The sequence below is a fragment of the Bos indicus x Bos taurus genome, chromosome 11 (assembly GCF_003369695.1).
Source record: "Bos indicus x Bos taurus breed Angus x Brahman F1 hybrid chromosome 11, Bos_hybrid_MaternalHap_v2.0, whole genome shotgun sequence".
NCBI lineage: Eukaryota > Metazoa > Chordata > Mammalia > Artiodactyla > Bovidae > Bos > Bos indicus x Bos taurus.
In genome coordinates, this window is record NC_040086.1 from 10,533,588 (window position 1) to 10,558,070 (window position 24,483).

Genomic DNA, 24,483 nt, shown 5'->3' on the forward strand with positions numbered 1-24,483 from the left:
CAGCTGAATTCTGCCAAACCACCTGTCCAGACTTTAACAAAAACCTCAGCACCTCCAGAAACTGTTTCCAAGTGACTCCTTCCTTCTTCGGCCCTCTCCATTTCCAACACCACTATTTTAGTTGGCCTTATTTCCCAGTGACACAATTTTAATCACAGTAATCACAGAGGTCCGGCTGCCTAGGTTCAAATCTTACTTCCACCGTGCTAGCTCTTTGACTTGGAAAAGTCATTGAATCTGATTTTGCAAGAAAGCAGGAAACATCAAGAAACGAAAACACATCATTATGATGGAACTACTGATAGTATCTGTCTCATGCAGATGTTATAGAGGATGAAATGAGGCAGTGCCTGCACAGCAGCGCTTGGCACAGTGCCTGGAAGAGAGCGAGCTTTTCCTCTACTACTTTATTGCTGCTGCTGTAGTTCTTATTGTTATTCTCAACAGCTTCCTAACTGGTCTCCTGCCACAGGGTTATCACTCTTCACCAATCCATCTTCTGGGCCACTTCTATAGGGGGAGGCATTTTCAAAAATATTTCTTGGTTATAAAATACATATTTCATTACAGAAAAGTCAGAAAACATAATGAGAGAAAAGCCCCCCCCAGTCTGACCAGAAGTGACTTTGAGGGCCCCTTATTTCCCAGCATTTGGGGGAGACTTGTTCTGATCGTAGGCATTGGGGGCCCCTCCCTTTCTCTCTCCATGTTTGTAGATATCTGATCTGTCTTCCTTGTGTTTAGGGCCTTATTTGCTGTTTCTCCTCCTCCAGGGAAGGAAATATTCTTATATGGGGCTGAGGACATAGTTGATTCATAATAAATATTTTAATTGTGGAATTCAATGATACAGATATTGGGATGAGATATCATGTTTGGTCAAACTGATTTTTTTAAACTTGAATTTTAATCCCACTGTTGATGTATTTCTTCCTAGACTTTTCTCTATTTTTTAAAAAATATTTATTTATTTGGCTGTGCCGGGTGTTAGCTGTGACATGCAGGATCTTTAGTAGCAGCACATGGGATCTAGTTCCCTGACCAGGGATTGAACCCAGGCCCCTTGCATTGGGAACATGGAATTTTAGCCATTGGATCTCCAGGGAAGTCCCCTCTATTCTTGTTTTAACCCTAGGTGAGCTGATCATTTAAATATTCTTTGTATCTGCTGTTTTCATTGTTAGCATTTTCCCACAAATTAACATTTAACAACACAAGGTGGGTTTGGTTCTAATTGTTTGTTTAGCATTAGATAGCATACAAATAGAGAAGGCGATGGCACCCCACTCCAGTACTCTTGCCTGGAAAATCCCTTGGGCGCAGGAGCCTGGTGGGCTGCAGTCCACAGGGTCCCTAAGAGTCGGACATGACTGAGTGACTTCACTTTCACTTTTCAGTTTCATGCAGTGGAGAAGGAAATGGCAACCCACTCCAGTGTTCTTGCCTGGAGAATCCCAGGGACGGGGGAGCCTGGTGGGCTGCCGTCTATGGGGTCGCACAGAGTTGGACACGACTGAAGCGACTTAGCAGCAGCAGCAGCAGCAGCATACAAATATTTTATCTGTATTGCATGTAAATAAAATACAAACTGGAGCAACAAAGAACCAGTGCTGGTGCTCCCCTTACCTCCTGCCCACTGCCCCTGCCACCCCCCAACCCTGCCTGGCAACAGGCTGCCACCACTACCACATTGGATTTCTCTGACGCTAACTCTACTGCCCCTGCTTTCGCTCGGGAGCTCCAAGCTGAATCTTGTCCTATCCACTTGGGGGCTCCTCTGGCCTAAGAAATGCAGCAGCACCCTGAGGGTGCTGCTTAACCAAGCTCACGAACTCCTCGGGCGAGGGTGGCTGCCTTCTCACGTTGCCCCACCTATGTTCACTACAGTCTTCAAAACCCAGCTCCGAACAGTAGCTTCCTAAGCAAAGCACTGCCCCCATGATGACAACCAAGCCTGGTGTTTCAGAGCACTATGGCAGTGCAACCACTTCCATATAACAGCACAGGCACTGGGCACATACCTGCGGACTGGGCAACCGGGTATTTCATTGTTTACATTGTCTCTTTAAGCAAACCACGATGTCCTTAGAAGGTAAACCATTTCTCTTACATTTTATCATATTGGTCACTAGGACTGGGTTAGGTAAACAATAACTGACTAATCAACAAAGTAACAGCCAACACTTTTCTCCTTCATAATATTTATGTTTTTACATCCTTTTCTTGCTTTTTTGCACTTGATAGGATTGATAATAGCTAAGCACTCTTACAGTGCTTCTTACATGCTAGACACAGTCCTAAGTGCTTTACCTGTATTAACTAATTTAATGTTCAGATAAACCCTGGTGACCGGGCACTGCTATCCCCTTCATTTTAGGCATGCGGGAGTGATGGGATTAAAGTTCAAGTTTAAAAAAATTAGTTTGACCAAACATAGTATTTCATCCCAATATTTGTATCATTGAATTCCACAATTAAATATTTATCATGGATCAACTATGTCCTCAGTCCTATATAAGACTATTTCCTTCCATGGAGGAGGAGAAACAGCAAAAGAAGCCCTAAACACAAGGAAGACAGGCCAGACATCTACAAACATGAAGAGCGAAAGGGGGCCCCCCAAGTCCTATGATCAGAACAAGTCTCCCCCAAATGCTGGGAAATAAGGGGCCCTCAAAGTCACATCATTATTAGACCCAATAACGCAGAGGGTGGGCCCTCAGTGGAAACCACAATCTCAGAGCACGTTTGTGAGCCTTTGGCAGGATGCTGCACATCTGTTCACCCCTGGATGGAAGCACTGAGGCCAACTTTTCCTTGTTCTCCAAGAGATTCTTTGTTGCCAGCCCCACTCACTGTCTTATACCCCAGGAGTCTGGGATAGCTGGAGCAGGCAGGGCAGCCCAGCTTCTCCTTATCAACTGGGATACAATAGGCCAACAAATCACACAACTGACCAAACATTGTAGTGTATTTAAACAAGCAGAGAAGACAGGCTTCTCGTAAGATCTATTAGTGTATCATAAAATCACAACAATTCAACATGCTCATCATCAGCATCAATGCGTTTTTTGGCCAACATCTGAAACATGCACATCTTTTACGAATGCTCAGTAAGTAGCAGAGATCCACCTTCTAGAGTGGACCTGGAGTTTCCTGAGGCATCCATGACCTCCCTCGAGACAGCGAAGTCCCCAGAACAGCCTTCCAGAGGCCCGGTGCCCTGCTTCTCTTCCAGAAGGCAAGGCTCAGAAACAGACTCAATTCCTCAGTGCTCTTATCCACACCAGGGCTTCAACCATCATCTGAAATTAACTATACCCAAATGTATAACTCAGGGCCCAATCTACAGTCTCTCTGCCCTTCAACTCAGGCTGTCCAAACAGAACTCGCCGCTTCTTCGTGCATTCTCAGTGCTCACTCCCACCGAGTCAGAGACCTGAGCTGTCCACATCCCCACAGCCCCCTCCTCAGAGGCCAGTAGTTCTGCGGCCTCTCCCTACCTACTGTTTCAGTTCAGGCCCAGCTCACAATAATACCTTTCTTACAGGCTCCCCCACCCATCTTTCCTCCCCACAAGCCGGAATAGTCTTTCAGAAGCACAAGCTGATGATTGGTGCTTTAAAACCCTCAGGAGCTCATTACATATTATCAGTAAGATCAAGCCAAACTCCCAAGCGTGGCTCCCTGGGCCCTGCATGCAAGACCTGGTCCCTGCCTGCTTCTCAAGCCGCCTTTCATTCATCTCCACACAGACTCCTCCCCTTTTGCTTTCCAGGCCAAGAGCCATCAAAACAGGCCCTACCTTGTCACGGCCACCAAGCTGTTGCCCAAGCTATTCCCTCTTCTCAGCACATCTTCCTTCCACCGGACAGCCCTGCAGGCCTCAGCACAAGGACGGCCTCCCACAGGAAGGCTTCCACGATGCCCTCACCTCAATCTGTATGACAAAGCACCACCACTGACACACGATATGCCACACAGCATCACCATCAGTTTCCTTCAACATCTTCTCCACTAGCCTGCGAGCTCACTTCTGTGTCCGCAGGGCCCAGTGTGGTGGCCGGCACACAGCAAATGTTTCCCAAATCCAAGTCGGAGCCTAGAAATCCAAGCCCACCAGGCCTCATCCCCTTGCCCCTCATCCCTGACAGCCTGAAGGACTTACCCACACAATCACAGGTGGGGAACTCGGCCTGGGCTCTCTTGGCGGGTGTGTCCAGCAGACTCTTGGTGGGTGTGTCCAGGTACTTAAGAGGTGACTCCAGGAAGCCACTGAGGGTGGGTGTGAGTGGGTTCTCAGCCTTGGTGGGTGTGGCCTCCTGGCCTCCCTCCTCTGAATGGAAGCAGGTGGTTGAGAGCACAGTCACAGCCCCTGAAGATTCGATCTTGATTTGCTTGGGAGAGCGGGTAGCAAAAGGGCTCTCGGGGGCTGGGAGACAAGTTGGCTGGTTCTCAGGGTCCTGAATGGGCACAGACGGGGGGCCAGGAAGCCCAAAGCTATCCCCAAATTCAGCCTCAAACTGCCGGATGAGCTCTTCCAGCTTGTCATCAGCAGGGGGAAGAGGGCCAGTGGAGCCTGGCTGCAGGGCTGCCACGGGGCTGGGAGACCTCATTTCCTGAGTAGGGGCCAGCAGGCTGTCCCCGGAGGGACTAGGTGCAAATAGCGCAAGAGAAGGTTCTGGGGGCAGGGGGACAACAGAGCCCTGTGAGGTGGGGACGGGGGCAGGTGGGTGAGCCTGCACATCCTCAGAGGCTGGGGGCCTCAGCCCTTCCAGGATGATCTGCCGCAGAGGCGGGAAGAGGGGCTGCGCTTCTCGTGGCCTGGACTTCTTGATGTGAACAGGCTTCCGGACACCGGGCTTGATCCCAGGGCCAGCTCTGTCGGCTCCCAAGGGACCTCCAGCTGGTGTCAGGGGCTTCTTCTTCTTCTCCTTGGGTGGTCTGTCGGAAGGCCGAGGGGCAGGTGAGCTGGGTGGCGCCCACCAGCCAGGAGCAGGAAGCTCTGAGGGTGGCGGGCGGGAGGCATCGTGGGCCTGTTCCAGGAAGAGACTGCGCTTATGGTGGAGGTGCTGCTGCAGGGCCGTCTGGGCCTTCTGGTGGGTGTCAGGCTCCGAGGACGGTGTGGGCGCCTCCCTCTGGAGAACAGGGGACGGGGAGGAAGAGGGCACCTCGACCTTGACCTTGGGCTTGGTGGGCAGGGCCTCGGGCCGCTTGAATACTGACTGGATGTAATCGCTGGCACTGCCCAACAACTGCTCCAGTTCAGCCATAGGGTCAGGGCTTGGGCGAGGCATGGGCCACGAGCTCTGGGGAGTTGCCGGTGGGGTGTCGGTGCCCCAGGCTTCAGGAAACTCTGTTCTCGGAGTTGCTGCAGGGAAGGCAGGGCCGTCAGGAGCAAAGGATGGGTGCTCTTCAGGAGGGACCACAGGCCACGAGGGAGCCCCGAGGTAGGACTGGGGAGATCTGAAAGGGGCAGGAGGAGACAAGGCCTCGGGAAGGGGGCAAGAAGCCTGGGAGGTGGCGTGAGAAGGTTGGGGGAGGGCAGAGGAGAGTTGTGTGAGGGCCTCAATGGCAATGGCAGTCTGCAGGCTGATGTTCTTCTCCTTGGCGATGCTCAGGGCGCTCTGGGACAGGGGCAGGCCCTCCAGAGGAGGCATCTGGGGGACCTCGGAGTTGAGAAGTGGCCCGGTGACTGGCGCCGGGAGGCCAGCGTCACCAGAAGGCAGAGTCCCTGGGAGCCTAGGCCGCTCCTCCCCTCCCTCCACGACCACAGACTTGATCTTCCCCTCCAGCCACTCGAGGTAGTCAGGGCACTCTGGGCCATCGCAGTTGCAGTTGGGTGGTTTCATGCCATGCCGAGCGAGGGCCAGGGCCGTCTGCAGTGTGTCCAGGTCTTCACTGCTGGCGGAGCAGCTCTCGGGCCCTGGCCTGGGTCCCCTGCTGTTGTCCCCAGCCTCACGACTCATCTCACGGTTGAAGGTTTCATAGAGCCGGGTGCTAAGGGCTCCGTAAGAGGACACAGCCTCGGCCACGGCCGAAAAGGCCACCAGGTCGTGGGCATCTTCCAGGCGAGCGGTGTGAGCTGGTCCTGGGGCCGTGTCCCAGTCGGGCTTCTGGTCTGCTTGCCAAGGACTCCCGGTGCCCAGTAGACTGGGTCCAGCAGGTTCTCTAGCACCATTGACTGGCGCCCCTGAGGCGCTTAGCTGCCGTGAGTCCCCATGGTACACTGGCCCTGAGTCCATCTGACCTGGAACAGGTCCATCAACTGGGCTGAGCTCTGAGCCTGTCTGAAGAGAGAGAGAGGGGAGGAGGAAGAAGAGGGAAAAAGATGAGCCACGATTCATGAAAAGCACTGTCCTGTGCCACACCAGTGAGAGGCACACCTAGCCCGCTTTCCTTGCCCACTCTCCCTGTCTCTGACAGAGCCTGAGCCTCAGTGCGTCGCCCCACACCTCCTCTCCCAGCAGGCTGCACCCCAGAAGCGGATCTCTAAGAGAGCCTAACGTGGACATCTGAATGCTGCTCAGATCCTTTCTGGGTCTCATACTGATCACACCGATGAAAGGCCCCAGAAACCAAGCATCTGTTGAGGACACACGTAAAGGTCTTCAACGATGACCAAAGTGACGCCAGAACCTTTGCCTTCTGCCAGGAGGAGAAGAAAGCTAACTAAGCAGCCATGTAACAATGCGCCAGCAGGGCAAAGTGTGTGTGTGATGGGCAGGGGACGAGCACCTCTGACTAACAAATTCAGCCTGGACAAGGGGCCAACATGGCTTCTCGTGGGAAGGAATCCATGGTTCTTTTCTTGGCCTTTTACTGTCCTTACTCAAGCCCAGGCTGAGCGCAGGTGGCAGACAGGACGACCTTCCTAGCCCCGCCCCAGGCCTGAGGAAGCTCTGATCATCCCATACAGCCTGTGTTTAGCCCCACACTGAGCCATTCATGCCTATGAAAAGCGAGTTCTTGCTGGAAAGAAGATCTAAGCTTCTGCCCAATCCCAGGAACCAGCATTATTCAGCTGATGTCCACCCGAAGGACACCGAAGGGGGAGAACACAAGAGGAAGTGGGCTGGGGCTCCACTCCAGCAAGTCAAAGGTAATGCAGAGAGTCAGAAGTGAGTCTGCATGAATTCATCCCACTGGAAGGGAAAGCTCTTCCTTACAGTAGAATGCGAATAAAACATAGAAAAGGCTAGAAAAGGATATAGAGACTCATCAGTGGAGGCTACGAATAGCAGATGAAGGCTTGGCAAAACATCTCTCTAAAAATGACTTAGTTACAATAGCAACTTAGAAATCTAGCGGACACCACTTTTACCAAATGATCAAAGTCATCACCATACTTGGACAAACCAACATCATGTGCCTCTTGATACACTACACTGAGGAGAAGGATGTAAGACTCACACAGACCCGCAACCAGAACATATAACCTAAACGTAATCATGCGGAAACATCAGATGAATCGAGACCACACGGCAGGCTAGAAAGCATCTGGGTTGTTCTCTCCAAAAAGTTTCAAAGACAAGAAAAGCAAACACCTCTCCCAGCAAAATGCATGATCACGGACTGGGGAAAAACAGCTATGAAGTACATGACTGAGGCCACGGATGAAATTTGAATATGAATGTGGATACGAACATATCATAGCAATCTCTGTGTTCCTGACATGATGATTATACTATGATTGTGTAAAAGAATGTCCTTGTCCTTAGAACACATACACACTGAAGTATTTAGGGACAAATGGTATCTCCAATTTAATCTCAAATGGCTCAGAAAAAAAGTACATGCATATATTAAAATATCACACATAGACAAAACGATAAAGCAAATAAGACAAAATGTAAACAATTTGGGTATATGGGAGTCCCAGGTACTCTTCTTTAATCTTTTCTGTAAGTTTTAAAATTCTATCAAAATAAAAAGTTAAACAAATCAGTCCCTCAGGTAGAACATAAAGTATATTGAGCAGATGTTAAATGATACGAGTCCTTAGATGGTCAAAACAGCGCCATCATGGGCTCCAAAGCAGAGGTGGGAAGCTGGGCTTGAGACTGGCCTTTGGGAGGTGAGCAGAAGACCCAGCCCAATGGTTCCCACCTCATTCTCGTCACTTGCCCAATTCTGGCCACAAAGGACCTTCATGCTTTTCTAATATGCTTTTCTGAGCTTTGCACATGCAGTTCTAATTCCCAGCCTCTCTGAGGTCTCTAGCTTCTTCTTCAAGCATCAGCTCGGTGTCACCTCTTTGACCTGGCTGGCAGACTGACCAGTGCTCCCTTCCTGAGGTTCCCACAGTAACTTATACATGCTTCTATTGGCACTTACCACACAACAAGGAGCTGCCTCCCCCAACTAGATGGTAGTTCCTTCAAGCCAAGAGCCAAATCTTAATAACTTCCATGCCTCCTGCCTAGTCCCCCATACACACCCACAGGCCACGGGATACATCAGCCTCTCCCTGACGAAGACAGTCTTTCAGAACTAGGAACTAGGAACAAATACCTTTCCTCTAGAAATGCGGCTGAACACCCAGTTCTCCCCTCCTTCCTACTTTAAACCCTACACTCCTGTGGCTGCAAAGGCTACAGAATTTGAAGTGGTCAAATTTTACCATGTTTACCTATAAAAGACAGAAGAAGTATGTACAACCAAGAAGAAACACGAGAGATTAGCATGGATTTACAGAAACAGTGTCAGGAAGACTAATGCTGTATGAGCAGAGGCTTCTCCAAAATAGTCAAAACAACTAAAAGGATTTTTATAAGTTACTCTGGGTGTGTGAAGAAGAAGAACAAGTTAGAGTTAGGCCCACTCTCGTGCCTATGAATTCCCAGGGAAGGAAAATACTCTTTGGACCGAAAAGAAAAGGAAGACTAGATATAGATAAGAGTAAAGTGAAGTAAAGATAGGTGGGAGACTTTAAGAACCTCTAAATTTCAGTTTTCCCAGCCAAGGGAGCCCACTGACACACTCTTGACACCTGCCAGTGATCCTAGAAGAAACTTGCCATCAGGAGAAGGTGCCAACAGGTGAGCAAAGAGCAAGTGTCATCCCCAACTTTCAGTACACTGGGTGAGATCAGTCCAGGTCAGAGTCCTGAGTGGGTAACTGAAGGGACCTCAAAGAGTCAGGTTCAAGGACAGCCATCAGCCCATCTACACCCACGTAATCAGTGCCTTATTTTACATGGTCACTGGACCAGGAGGTGAGGAGGTCACAGGTCACAAACGCAAGGGCTGCAGGTCAAATCTGCCACAGATCTATTTTGTTTGGTTTTTGTTTGGGGGAAAAAAAATCAAATTTCAGATATTCTTGAAGGCCCACACTCCTGTCTGGCAACTCTGTCTACAACTGAGCACAGACTACTTCTCCAGCTCACGACCAGCCGCATTATTCACATCGCCTCCTTTAAACCAAGGCCAGGAGTCAGGGATTATTTATTAACTGCTCAAATTAATTAGCACTTCATTCATTTGTGTTATTTGCCAGGGCCCTGGGTTTGTGAATCAGGCTGCAGACATCCAAGTTCCACGAGGTTGGCTGTGATCCCTCTTGAGGGCCAGCTTCAGGAAATGATGGGCTGGATGGGCTGGCTCACTAACAACTGAATAACCATACCCAGAGTACAAGTCGGGGATGGGGGGTGGTCTTCCGTGGTCTGCCACAGGGCTCTGTCCTCAGAACTGCCCTGGCCAACATATTAATTAATAATGATAGTGAAGGCACACTTATTAAATAGACAAGTGACAGGAATGGGACAAACGGTCAACAGGCAGGAGAGAAAAAGATCTAACAGGTAAACAAGGTCCTGAAACACACCCGTGCAGGTCAAAGACAGCCACAGTACAGGGCAGTGGCGCACGTGAAAACATCTTAGTAACCGGGAGGGGGAGAGGTCTACTGATTCCCTATACTCGATGTGATGTGATTTGGCAACTTCAAAAGGTCTTATCACTCAAGGTTTCTCCAAACTTCTTCACTATTGATACAACAGACAGTAAGAAACACCTTTTACACTGTGATCCATTAGGTTCTTGTATACATATGACAAGTTTACAGAACAGGATTTCCCCTTACTAGATACACAAAGCCCTCCCTCCCTCTTCCTTGCAGGTTGATTTCACAGTCCACTAGCCTATCTGCAGGTGGATACACACATAGGACCTGCCTGGAACAGGACCCACAGCACAGACAGCAACAGCCCAGCTGTGCCTGCGCAGTGAGGGGGCACAGAGGAAGGGCAAGCAGCACAGCTCAACACCACTCGAGAAACAGGTCCCTTCTGGTTCTGAAGAAGACGAAACTCAAGAAGATCTTTAAACATCTGAGGGCCTACCATTTGGGAATAAACTTTAACTCGTTTCGAGTGGCCCTAAGAGGTGGAATCAGAAAACAGGGAAAGCTTGAGAAAGAAGACTTCGGCTCAATTTAGGAAAAAGTTTTAACACGGAGAGATACTTCAATAAAAAAATGCACTGAATCCTGTCCCCCAAACAAGCAGGGGGTACTGGAAAGGACACCGAGCTGTTACTTGACGATTACTAGCAAGACACAGAGGACAATGTGGGAGGAGGATGGAGGTCCCTTCAAAGTCCCAGCTAGACATGCCCTAACCCTAAAGCCCTCCACACTTTCTCCTTATTTCTCATTCCTCTCTGGGCTGTGGCAAGCACTGCTCTGAGGATGCTCCTTAAAGTTTGGCCTCCAGCTGCTTCCAGCCCCTGGAACATGCTACAGGCCCACTGAGAGCAGCCTCTCTCAAAAGGACCAAACTCCGTGTCCCTCCTCCCAAAGCTCTGTCCCCAACTCCTATTCTCCCAAGTGGTCCCGACCCAGACATCACCCACGTTCTTCCAATGTGCCAGCCACCAGGTCCACACAATTCTAAACACGAATGTCTCTCTACTCTATCTCCTCCCTCTCCCTTCCTCCCCTCCTAGCTGGGGTCTTGCGTGTGCACACTTTTTAACTGTCCAACTTGAGAGTAGCTCCCTAGTCCCCGCCACTGCCCCCCATCTTTTCTCCACTCTGCAGTCTGCTATTGATCACACCCCTCTCTCAAGACTCTTCCTCACACCTCACCCTTGCTCAACCTTCAGAACTCAAGTGTGCCATCTGTACACACCCAGTGCTGCGGGGGGCGGGGGACAGATTTTATTCTCCAAAGATGGCCATCACAACCCCTCCACCCACACGCACCTCTCCCATGGAGAAGTGGGGTCTGTGTTCCCTCCCCTTGAATTGGGGTGAGTCTCTGACAGTGGTGGGAGCGCCACTGTCATGTTTTACAAATCTATCATAAAAGACAATACAGCTTCTTTCTGGTTCTCCGGGACACCCACGCTTGGCACCCGCTGCCGGGCTGTGAAATGCAGCCTGTCTGGAAAGGCCACATGCAGGTGTTCTGGACTTTTCTGGCCGAGGTTCCAGCCAAGAGTGGGCATCAACGTGCCAAGTCAGTGAGTGAAGGAGCCCTGCGAGAATTCCAGCCCTGTATCGAGTTACCTCTAGCTTTTGAGACCTCCCAGCTGAGGCCCCAACGTCAAAGAGCAGAGACCAGCTACCTACCCCTGCTGTTTCCTTCCTGACTTCCAGGCCCAAGACTCCATGAGCATAATGTTAATAAAACGATTCCTGCTGCATGCCACTTAATTCTGGGGTGGTTTCTTACCCTACAACGGACTGGACTACGTATTTCAGGAGCATCAAGAAGTTTATAAGCAAAAGGCAGGAGACAGACCCACAAACAAACAAATGCCCTCGTGCACTGGTGCCACGAGGACCATTTCTCCGGGACCTGGGGCACGGGAGCCGCTTCTCTCTGGGAAGTAGACATGTCTATCAAGAAAGGTTTCCTCTTGAAGAGACCTTTGGGACGAGACTCAGAAGATGGGCAGGTGTTTTTGAGGAGGGGAAGGAGGGAGATGGAGGGACTCTCATGTGCAAAGGCACAGAGCCATGAGAAGGCCCGGCGGGCGAGCAGCTGGGCATATCCTGAGCGCGAAGCACAGGGAGGCATACATAGTGTGGCTCACATCATGGGCACACAGGAGCAGATTCACATTTCAGGAGGGGCACTCAGATGATCCCACAGAGCACTGACTGCAGACGGAGTCGAAGGCTGGTGACCCAAAGGCCAGTTAGGAGACATGCTGCTGTCCAGATCGGGGATGATGAGGGCCTGAACTAAGACAACAGCAGAGAGATGGGAACGAAGCGTGATTATGGAAGCAAGTGGTTAGAGGAAGGCTGAGACAAGGAACAGAATCAGCCCCTCGTGATAAAATCAGTCCTGCCCAACACAGGTCGGAGCCAGATCGTACACATGGCCACCTGGTGCAGATCTTTTTCTAAGAGACAGGGACCGATTACCCCATAAAAACTCCAAGGGGACACAGCTTCCACCATAGCTTCAGAATCTGACAGAGTGCTCAGTATGTGTTCAAAATAGTCAGCTGCTTCTTCCTTCCTCCCAGGACCTGGCTGGTACAAGTCTCTTCAGCCTCGACTCTGAGACGGCCTGCGGGGTCTCCGGGCACTCTGGGACCCTCCCCTGTTAGGGCACCTGTCACAGTGCATGCACACAGAGGTCCGCAAAGCTGCCAAAGCCATCGGCTCCTGAACAGCCTGACCCGCCTCTCCATCTGCTTCCAAGGAGGGCCCCCCGAAGGTCTTGGTACTGCCCTTCTCAGAGCCACCTTCCAGGCACAGAACACAACCCTGCCCTCACGGGGACCCACATACCCAGACTAACCAGGTCTCTTCCCTGCTTTCACTAGAAAAACTCTGGCCCATCCCACTTGGTCTGGATAGGCCAGGGGTATGTGCTCCCCTCACCAGGCGGTGGGCAGCAGGGGGTTGTTACTGAAAGACAGGCAGAATAAATGCCCTTCTCAGAGCCAAGAGACCTAACCCGTCACCTACTTCAGGAACGGCTGACGTGTATGTATTAGCATCGTCACCTGCAGTTGCCACTCTCACGTGCAGAGGACGCCAGGTCTTCCTCCAGGGCCCAGGAAACTCACTCAGAATTCGGCCCTGTGCCCTGCTTACTCAGGACTTCCAAGGCCCAACAGCCCTCCTCCTCTAAAGCCTTCGCCTTGCTCCCTCCCAGAGCTGGCCCCTCAGACATCTGCAAGCATCCAACAACAGACTGACCCCCAACCCCACCACAGGGGCTCCAGAGCCCCCCAGATACCAGGCAAGGCTGCAGAAACATGCAACACCACCCCCAGACATCCCTTTTCATCCATGTCACAATGAAAGGTGTGGAAATGGCATCAGGTTTTCCAAGTCTTTCCCAACTCTCAGAATATCAACACATGAAAGCAGATCAGCAATCCTCCATTAAAGGGAAATGGAAGGAAGGCTGGAAGACAAAAACCATTACTGTGAGAGACCAAAGTCCTCACTGGCTGTCTTTCTCAGGGCTTCTGGAAAAGGAGACATTAGAAGAGCCAAGAGTCCTGGGGGCTGTCCTGTAGTCCAGCAGTTATACACCATGTTGGAAGAAACATGTCCAAGAAGGTGTTTTGAGCCAGGATGGATAAGCCTGTAGGCAGGTTCCACAAAGGCCAGCAAGTCCTAACCCCACACTTTCCCAACTGCCTACACTACCAACTCAGCTCCTCTGCTCCTCCAGCAGCTATTCGACAGCTGCTTTCTAGCTGCATCCTTTTCCCCAGTCCTAGGGTTCAGCAGCCACCTCCATGTAAAACCAGTTCTTTCCTTCCCCCATATGGACGGCCCCACTCCCTCTAGTAGCACAGGGGTTGCATTCATGACATGTTCTGTCTAGAGTTGATCGGCTGGTCACCTCTCTAGAGAATTCTCCCCTCCTGGGATCTATTGATGACACAAATTTATAAGTAGGGAAAGAGACTTTCAGGGAAACCCTTTCAGAGGATGTACACATTTGCCTGTCTTTGTAGGAGTGAATGGTGTGTGTATGTGGGTACACTGGCTAACCCAGTCCCTTGACTTCATGCTCCACGTCCAAGTTCTCTATGTAGACAGCAAATCTCAGAGGGTTATACCTAACTTCCAGAAACTCACTGGACAGTGTAAAAATGAGTGTCCCTGTGTGTGGTGCTGGGAGGTACCGTTTCTTGTGGTTACTATGTACATACCAATAATATAGTTTAAAGTCTAACTTTTTTCCTATTACGAAATGAACAGATACAGCAAATCTCTCAAAGGTTGGGGTGATGCTCAGGAAGAAGCTGAAACAAGGCCTGATCCCTTGAGGTCATCGTATCTGGCAGAAGCACAGCACCTTGATTATTCATGCCTCCTGATCGAATAGTAATTAATGTGGTTTGGGGGAAGAAAGGAAAACAAGAGGAGTGACTAGGAGAAGTCTCTACGTAATAATGATGAAATATTCTTATGACAGGCCAAGTATCATGCTCACCACTGCACACTCATTAACCTCCTCCAATCATCATAAACTCCTAGAAGGCAGAGGCTCACCGGCACAGATGAGGGCACGGTACCACACAGCAACCCAAAAGAGCACAGACATTTTTAAAAACTCCTAAACTCTTATATAGAAGAGGAAAAGGCAGAAGCAGTGACAGATTTTCTCTTCTCAGGCTCTAAAACCACTGCAGATGGTGACTGCAGCCATGAAACTAGTAAATGATTGCTTTTTGGAAGGAAAGCTATGACAAACCTACAGCTCACAGAGGTCCGTACAGTCAAAGCTATGATCTTTCCTGTAGTCACGTACGGATATGAGAGATAGACCATAAAGAAGGCAGAGTGCTGAAGAATTGATGCTTTCGAATTGTGGTGTTGGAGAAGACTCTTGAGAGTCTCTTAGACAGCAAGATCTAACCAGTTAATCCTAAAGGAAATCAACCCTGAATACTCATTAGAAGGACTGATAAAAAAGCTGAAGCTCCCATACTTTCTGGCCACCAGACGCGAAGAACTGACTCACTGGAAAAGACCCTGATGCTGGTAAAGATTGAGGGCAGAAAGAGAAGGGGGCAACAGAGGACGAGATGGTTGGATGGCATCACTGATTCAATGGACAAGAATTTGAGCAGACTCGGGAAATGGTGAGGGTCTGGGAGGGCTGGGGTGCTGCAGTCCATGGGGTCACAAAGAATGGGACACAGTTTAGTGGCTGAATAACAACAACAACAACAAACTCAAGGGTTTCCCAGGTGGTTCCATGGTAAAGAATTTACCTGTAAATGCAGGAGACTCAGCTTTAATCCCTAGGTCAGGAAGATCCCCTGGAGGAGGAAATAGCAACCCACTCCAGTATTCTTGCCTGGAGAATCCCATGAAAAGAGGAGCCTGGTGGGCTAGTCCACGAGGTCGCAGAGTCGGACATGACTGAGTGACTCAGCCTGAGCACTAGCAAACTCACATTAAGGAAATGCAAACAAAATAAATAAAACAACAGAAGAAATTCTTAAATTATATGTTTTAAATTTTAAAATTACAAAGATTTTCCCTGAAGCATTAATAGTAAAAAGTTATAAATAACTTAAGTGACCCAACAATAAGGGAATGATTTTTAAATGTTTCTTTTTATGAAGAGAATGGGGAATGAACATAAGTAAAAAATATTCAACTTCAGTAGTAAACAGAAATATAAGACTGCTGTGAGAGTCTATTTTATAACCATGTTGAAGAATTTAAGAGCAAGAATGTTTAGTTAAAATCTTACTCCCACCGCTTACTAGTTGTGTGGTCTTGAATACATTAATTAACCTCTCTGTTTCTCATTTTTTAATCTGGGCTTCCCTGATAGCTCAGTTGGTAAAGAATTCACCTGCGATGCAGGAGACCCCAGTTTGATTCCTGGGTCGGGAATATCCCTGGAGAAGGGAAAAGCTACCCACTCCAGTATATTCTGGCCTGGAGAATTCCATGGACTGTACAGTCCACGGGGTCACAAAGAGTCAGACACGACTGAGCGACTTTCACTTCACTTCACTTCAATCTGTCTACCTGAGGTTAAAAGTTGACCTCCCTATGCCTGGATTAATAACAGTACCTAACTCCACAGGGTGGCCATGAGGATTAAACAAACTAACATACGAAGAACACTGACAACAGTACCAGGTACATAGTGAGCACCAGGAAAGGGTATTTTAATTTGATACCAAGTGCTGGTGAGGTTTAGCAGGAACTTTTTTCTTATGATCCACTGTTAGAGAGCAAAACAACTATTTTGGAAAGGTCGGTGGTACCATCTATTAATGTTAAATAAACAGGCACGTACCCTATGATTCTATACTCTACTCCTAGGGAAACACTGCACACGTGCCTCAGGAAATGTGTACGCAAACGTTCACAGCAGCATTACTCGTAATTATGGTAATCGTCTAAGGGCTCACCAACCACAGAATGGACAACGGAATATTACACAGCAGTGCAAATGAATGAGTCACAGGAACATGAATGAATCTCAGAGACTACACCGAGTAAGGTAAAAAAAAAAAAAAAAGGCAAGCCTCGAAAGACTATATATAGTCTATCAACTCTAAAAAGCTTAAAGAAAAAAAGGATATGTCAATGTATTGTCTAAGAATACAAATATATGTAATCAAAACTATTTTAAAAAGCAAGGGGATGATAAACACGAAAGTCAAGGTAGTGGTTGCCTCTGGAGGTGAAGAGGGGGAGGGTCGGGAGAATACCAGATAGTCTCAGTGAGGTTAGCAACATCCTAGCTCTTAATGCAGGCAGGGAGTTTACATGTGTTTGTTATTACGCTTTATATGTTTAACATATACAAAACACTAAGGGTGTTTCAAATAAGACATCAGAAAAACTAACATATAATATTTCATCAGCAGATATGCCTACCTAAAGTGATAAAGAATAAAAACACATTATTAATAAAACCACTGGGAAATGTCTTCAATGAAAAAATGAAACTGAAGAATGTACTTATAAATGGACACTTTCTGAGGGTTTTTATGACAGGGGAAGTGTTGACACTATTTGAAGTGGAAAAAAATAGGATTGGAATTACTGTTTAATTTAAGAATCCAATTCTATTAACAATGCACATCTGTGCACACACAAAACAGCAAAGGGAAATCTGCAGAAATGCAAACAGTGCTCATCGCTGGGTAGTAGAGGATGGGTATATTCTCTGGTTCACAAGCTCCAGAATTTATTATAGGTGTTATATTTTTATTGAGGGGGGAAGGTTAAGAATAGAGTAGCTACAACACACCTGAAACTCTGCATAAACTATGCAGACCTCTCAACAAGCACTAGAGGGGAGTCAGGGAGAGGGATTCGTGGGTGCGTTTTCTTCTTGCTATTTCTGTTGCTACACACACACACACGCTCACACTCACACACACACAAGCGGCCCTCTGGGAGGGAGAATGGGTCTGGCTGAGGCAAGGTGCCAAGCCTGAGATTCCCCACCCATTAGAAATCCTCTGCAAGTCACCGTACCCAGTACAGCCCTACCACGCTGACCCCGCAGCAGCTCGCTCCTCCCCCATGACCACAGCCGTGGCAGGGGCGGGATGGAGCCAGCTCTGCCGGTTCTCCAGACGGAAGCCCCTGCCTCAAGCGGCGGCCAGCCGAGGCCAGCAGGAGGAAATGGAGCCGACCACATCTGAGGCCTGGCGAAAGGAGCAACAGCTGCCTCGGAGGCCGCCAGCGCACGAGAACCAGGTCAGGACGCAGAGGCGGCTCCTCAGCCCGACAGCGAGAGAGCCCGCCTTCGCTGACACACCACACACACACACACACACACCCCTCGCACACCCCGCACACAGCGCCACAGCCGCCGGGGCCATGGCCCAAGCCACGCAATGCACGTCCCACAGCCAGAAAAGCCCCCACGAGTCCCCAGCCAGACTAGGCAAGCCACAGCTCCACCCACCCAGCTGCTCATATGCAGTTCTCACCACCCACCTCCTACCCCCAAAGTCTAAAAAGCCAAGGAAATGAGAAACTTTGCCAACATCACAGTCCATTGACAGAGAGCCAATCCTTAACTAATAGCCCCATGCACTCTCCCTAAAAGTGTCCCAAACCCCACAAAACCTAATGACAGTTCCAGTGTGTCAACAGGTCCAGCACTGGAGGACAATGACGGTGAGAGAGCAGCTAATAATAGTTCTGAGGGCTAGGTGCTAACCTCTGGATTAAAAGAGCACTTTCCCTGGTGTCTGAGATGGTGAAGAATCCACCTGCAATGCGGGAGACCCAGGGTCCATCCCTGGGTTGGGAAGATCCTCTGGAAAAGGGAATGGCTACCCACTCCATTATTCTTGCCTGGAGAATTCCATGTACAGAGGAGCCTGGTGGGCTATAAGTCTATGGGGCTGCAAAGAGTCAGACACAACTAAGCAATAACAATTACTCAGTAACACTTATTTCATGTTTAAACACAACCTTTTGAAGTCTTCCAACAACCCAACCCCCATTTTAGCAGATGAGCAATGGAGGCACGTGCTCCAAAGCCTCGAAATTGGTGAGTGGCAAAGCCCAAATCTAACATCAGGATGACAGTGGATGCCCATGGCCTCCTAACCACCAGGGTTCTAGTCTTTCAGAGAATGCATGCCCACATTTGCAGAAGAGTCTAATAACTATGGATTTCAGCCTCCTACTTGAACCCCTGTTGAGTGAGTTTGCCCTCATCCATTCCTTTCTCAAAGACTTGAGAGGATTTCCGTGTTTTGTTTTGTTTTTTAATTCAAAAAAGGAATTCTTAAGCCACCACTCAAAAACCTATAGGAAAAGTAACTTTTAGCAGAGGAGCCTGGTGGAGGCCAGTCGTAAGACAGACTTCACACAGTGGGTTAGGAAATGGAAAAGGGGGAAACTGACACTTAGAGAAGCCAGGAGGCAGGGAACCGGGGAGTAATCTGGGGTCCTGTACATGTTTATCTCAAAGTTCTGTCTTCAATGTTGGAAAAAAGGGCAATAGAAACCTCAGCCCCTTGTTATCCATTTTCTCCTCCATGAGGTTAGGGGTGATGAGGAAGTCAGCAGGAGTCCTCCCACCACTCTGTGGCAGACGCCCACCCCCATACCTCCCTCCCTAGATTTTTGTGTCGTTCCTGGATTCCGGTCCTCCTTCACTCCCTCCTCAGAGGTGCTCCCTGCCCTCCTGGAAACCTCACCTATACCCAAGGCTGCACTGCTCAGCCTGCACCAATAACTTAAAGCATCCTTTCTCCTGGACTGTTCCTCAAGCTCCTGGCCTGCTCTCCAAGCAGCGCATGTATCCACCTCGGTACAACTTAACTCCAGCACATTCAAAACCTAACTCAGCACCTGTTCCCCTTTTCCAGCAACTCTTCCTCTGAACATTCCTTTATTACAATTTGTGTAAAGAGTCACTATCTTGGGGATCCTGGCTCAAACCTTTGATGTCCAGTCACCTTTGATATCCTCCTCTTGATGTTTCCATATGCAGTCAGACCGCAGTCCTGTCAACTTCTCCTCTTGACAGTATTCCAGATCTGCCTTCTTTCAATTCTCTCCTTACTTGTCTCTCACAGGGACAAATGCAGGAGGCTCCTTGCCCCAGCACACTAGCTTCAGAATCATGTTCAATCCACTAAGCCTCAAACCCACATCCCCCAGCTCCCAGGCTAGGGTGCTCTCTAATTCACTACTTCAGTCTTCTCTCTTGACATAAATGACAGAAATAAATGAACAGGTAAGCAAATAGATAGATAAATGTATCGAGGGCAATAAAGAACTTTCCATCTTGCCATGCTGCTTCAAGGAACTTAGCTTTATAAATATGAACTTCAGAAAATATATTCTATGTATTAGTGAAAACTGCAAACTCAAGATAAGGATAACAGTTTAGTAAATTATGATATAACTCAGTGGAATATTAGACAGTCATTAAAACCCATAAATTATGAACACCAGGGAAATATACTGGGTAAAGTGGGAAGTGAATATCACAGTGAATGAACTATGTAAAACCATGCATACAAATGATAAAAGAGGGAAAGTCAGAGTTTTTTAAGTGAAAATAGCTGTAGTAGCCCCAAAGAATTATGAAATTTCACCTGTGGATACTATCAACACATTTTAACAATCATACCTTTCATGTATCATTATACATAAAAGTATTCATTCATCCATCCCTTCAACAAATATATACAGAGCATTTACTATCTGAGTGTCAGTTTTAGGCACTGGGCATACAGCAGTGACTGAGCAGTCCCAGCCTCACGGACAGACTTTATAGATGTTGGATCTGTCCTGGGTCCCATTCAAAGGTAAGTTCCTTGAGAGCAGACACGTACCACTATCTCTAAAATGTGTGTGGCAGCATAAACCTGTTATGTACTCTGTGACTTTGAGTATGTGATGAAGGCATTAAGAACTGATACTAACTGTAAGTTTATCTCTGAGTGAAGCTGCCCTTTGTGTAATTACTGAGAATATCAAAGGCATGCATGCTAAGTCACTTCAGTCATCTCTGACTCTTTGTAAACCCATGGACCGTAGCCCACCAGGCTCCTCTGTCCATGGGTTTCTCCCAGGAAAAATACTGGAGTGGGTAGCCATTCCCTTCATCCAGGGGATCTTCCTGACCTAGGGATTGAACCTGGTCTCCTACATTGCAGACAAATTCTTACTGTCTGAGCCAGCAGGGAAGCCCTTGGGATGATAGAAATGTTCTTAGATAGTGCTGGCAGTTGCACAACTCTGTGATTATACTAAAACCACTGGATTGTACACTTTAAATGGAGAAACTGTATGTTATATAAAGTACATCTCAATAAATTCAAATTTAATTTAAAAAAACCTTTAGAGAAAATCCTCATTTCTATCTCCATAAGAAGCTGGAGAAAGAAATGGCAACCCACTCCAATAATCTTGCCTGGGAAACCCCATGGACACAGGAGCCTGGCAGGCTATAGTCCATGCAGTCGCAAAAGAGTCAGACACGACTTAGTGACTAAACAACGACAAGTTTTTAAAAAAGCGGAACACTTGCTCCAGGAGGGGAGGGCTGACCAGCCCAAAGGTAGAAGGAAAGGATGGAGGAACAACAGGAATATCGTTTAAAAACTCTTCTTAGTAACTCCTTCACACAAGCGTTTATCACTCCTTCTATTTCCTCATTGGGTTACGCGTGAAAGTGATAATACAATGGCCCTTAGCTCGGGGAAAGTGGTGGTGATCAAGACAGGGAGACCATCTCCCACTCCACTGCCAAGTATTGAAGGGACGGAGCCCTTAGGAGAGCAGGGTTGTAACTTCTGAGAGGAGATGCGAGCAAGAGTGTGTGGCTGTGAGTTCTGGGTTGAGGAAGAAAGACATGAACTCTGAAAGTGTGTACACCAAGGTCCCCAAAACCAAGAATCATGGACGTAAATCCTGCTGACCAGTTGAACACAGTCACAGATAAGTCAGACATGAAATGTAGGATGGTTCAAAAGGTCCCTATTACTTAAAGGGGGGAGGGGAGAAGTTTGCAAGAGATTCGGTAAAATTTTAACAAGTGAGACAAAGAGTATGTATTAAGCAATAAGCATGGCCTTAAAAAGCTAAACTTTGTTGAAAAAATGAATCATGTTTTTAATACCCATTATACCAGAGGGCGCTGCCACTGCAAGATAACCTTACGCTCAACTCTCTGTTCCACACAAATGACCACTCCAGAACCTCCACAGAAGGACCCGGGGCAGGTGGGCAGGTGGCCTGCTAGCTCTGCCCCAGCCTTGGGACATATCCGGGGCTCCCACTTCTGGCTGTCTGGGTACTACCACAACATTGCCAAGGGGGGTTAATCCCACATTCCCAGCTGACAGCCACACCCTGCCCAAGGCTGAGATGCTTGCTCTTCAAACCTCTTCTCAAAAGGGAGTGGCAGTGGCTGAACCAGTTTTTCTGTTTGTTTAAAATTAGAAGTATATTTTTATTTGGCTTCAGCTATCAGAATGTTTTAGTATGAATTACTCACTTTTTCCTACTTGACTCGGAGGCTGGAGAAATACACACACACATATATACACACATACATACACACACACACACACACACGTATAAATAACTTTCTATGGATTTGCTCCGTAACTATGGAAAAACCCCGAAAGAACTTTTTGATCAACCAGTACTTTCCAGGTATGTTCTAAGAGTTTACATTTTTCATCCTCACAACCCCTTATTTTACACAAGAGAAAACTGAAGCATAGGAGGTTAAGTAACTAACTTGCCCTGAGGTAATGCTGGCTGGACCAGTTTTAAAGTCTCTCTCTTTCACCACCTCCGGCAAAGATCCCTGGCCAACACCAAACCGCCTAGGGAAGGGGAGGCAGGGGTGCTATGGGCAGGCACTGCAGACAGAGGGGCAAAGGGAAGTGCAGAAGAAGGCCGGTCCCTGGAGGACTGGGCCCTGCCCCACCTCTCTGCCCGGGGACTTGGCAAATGAGAAAGGAGTTAAGAGCTCACCTGAGCTGGACGGTGCGTGTGACCAGGAGAGTCCGTGAATAGAGGGACCAGACTCCCAGCCCCCAGCTCTTCTAAGACGGCTTGGCTGTTAAGTCTTGGACAAATCATTTTATCTATCTGGGCCTCAAATTTCTCACTTGCTTTAAAAAAATGTCAGGAAAAACTGAGAATCTGTTCCAGATACAAAGAGACTAAAAAAACCTGACCAATGAATATGCATGATCTGGGCTATCTTCCCCCTGCAAGATAAATGGTGACAATTGGCAAAATTCGAATAAGGTCGGACAGATGAGTGTTACTAGTGTTCACAAGGTCTGTAGATTAAGTCTGTATTGGTGTTGTGTCTGTTAATTTCCTGATTTTGATCATTGCACTGTGGTTATTTATGTGGTTTTAGAAAATCCACATTCAGTATTTAGAAGAAAGGGGTGTCACATTTACTACTTACTTTCAAAAACTTATAAAGAGACAGAAAAGGAATATGGCAAATGTAGCAAAATGTTAACATTTGGGCATCTGAGTGAAGAGAATTCTTTGTACTATTCTTGCAACTTTACTGAAATTGCGCCAAAATCAAAATATTTTTTAAAAGAGTTATGTTACTAGAAGATCTCTAAGACTCTTCCAATTTCTGTGAAAAGGTAACATTATCCACGTTTTACAGACAAGGAACAGGAAACGGTAGGTATGGCTCCTTGGTAGCAGAAGAAGGGCTTTAGAACTCAGGGTGTCTGACTCAAGTCCTTGCTCCCCACCAGCGCCCAAGCTCTCCCAGCCGCTGAAGGACAGTGAGCCCCAGACATCACCCTGGGCACTGGATGAGAACTGCAGGCAGAAGTCCAGTAAAGAAGAGGATACTTGGGCAGTTTCGGGCTGGCTGTCAGGAGATTGAGAGAGTCTCAGAATGTAGACCACTGCCCTCCCCACCATCTAGACCCTCTCCTTCCCCACATACAAAGCACACCCCAAGGGCTAGCCTGAAGCTTTAGCAACACGTACAACCCACACAAGCACCAAGAGAGCACACAGGGCCCCCCCTCCCCCACCCCCCAGCACAGAATCACAGCCCCCTGCTTCCCAAACTAGAGAAAGCCGCTGCGCATCAATGAAGACCCAGAACAAAAACAGAGCGGCTAGAGTTTGTTTGTTTGTTTGTTTTTTAAGGTGAATTATACCAACGAAAACAATAATTATTAACAGAAAAAAATGTATGCTTCTATAATACCTTTGTTAAGTCAGAAGGAAAACAAAGATTTCAATCCAAGAAGCTAGAAAATAAACACTAAATAAAAGGCAGGAAAGAGAAACTGGTAAAGATAATGACAAAAACAGTTGATTAGCAAAAGAAAAGTAGTGGTATCTATAAATGAATCTAAGAGACGGTAAACCAAAAGGCCAATAAAATAAGCAAACTTCTGGCAAGCTTGATCATTTTTAACAGAAAACATAAAAATTTACATTAGAAATGTAAAAAGAATATAACCAAAGTCAGTGATTAAGAACTGCTTTACTAAAAACTTAGAAAACATGGACGAAAGGATGATTTTCAAGAAGTGGAAATATTGAAAACACTAATCATGAAACAGGCTTCCCTGGTGGTTCAGTCAGTAAAGAATCTGTCTGCAGTGCGGGAGACCTGGGTTTGATCCCTGGGTTGGGAAGATCCTCTAGAAGAGGGCACGGCAACCCACTCCAGTATTCTTGCCTGGAGAATCCCCATGGACAGAAGAGCCTGGCGTGCTACAGTCCATGGGGTCGCAAAGAGCTGGACACGACTGAGCAGCACAGCACAGCAGTCACAAAACAAGTAGAAATCTGTCAGAGAGTTACCCTTGAAAAAAGGCACCAGGCCCACTGGTTGTTTATTACATTATTTTTCTAGGTCATAAAAAATGATCATCTTTCTTATTCGTTAATTATCCCAGATCCCTGTGAGGTAAGCACTACCTCTCTATTTTTAAAGACAAGAAATCCAAGGGCTCAGAAGGGCCAAGGCACTGTCTCTAAGTAACCCAGCCAGACATGCTCACAGCCTGACATCTCCAGGAG

The 24,483-nt window shown here is 47.9% G+C and overlaps 1 protein-coding gene across 3 annotated transcripts in view; it reads right to left on the reverse strand.

Moving 5' to 3' along the window:
• The window catches only part of TET3 (tet methylcytosine dioxygenase 3), a 112,375-nt gene that overhangs the window by 52,051 nt on the left and 35,841 nt on the right, over window positions 1-24,483 (reverse strand). For all 3 annotated transcript variants that reach the window (XM_027554858.1, XM_027554857.1, XM_027554860.1), the window contains one exon: window positions 4,169-6,290. In XM_027554858.1, the coding sequence (XP_027410659.1) occupies window positions 4,169-6,290 (2,122 nt within the window). The remainder of the gene's footprint in view (window positions 1-4,168; window positions 6,291-24,483) is intronic.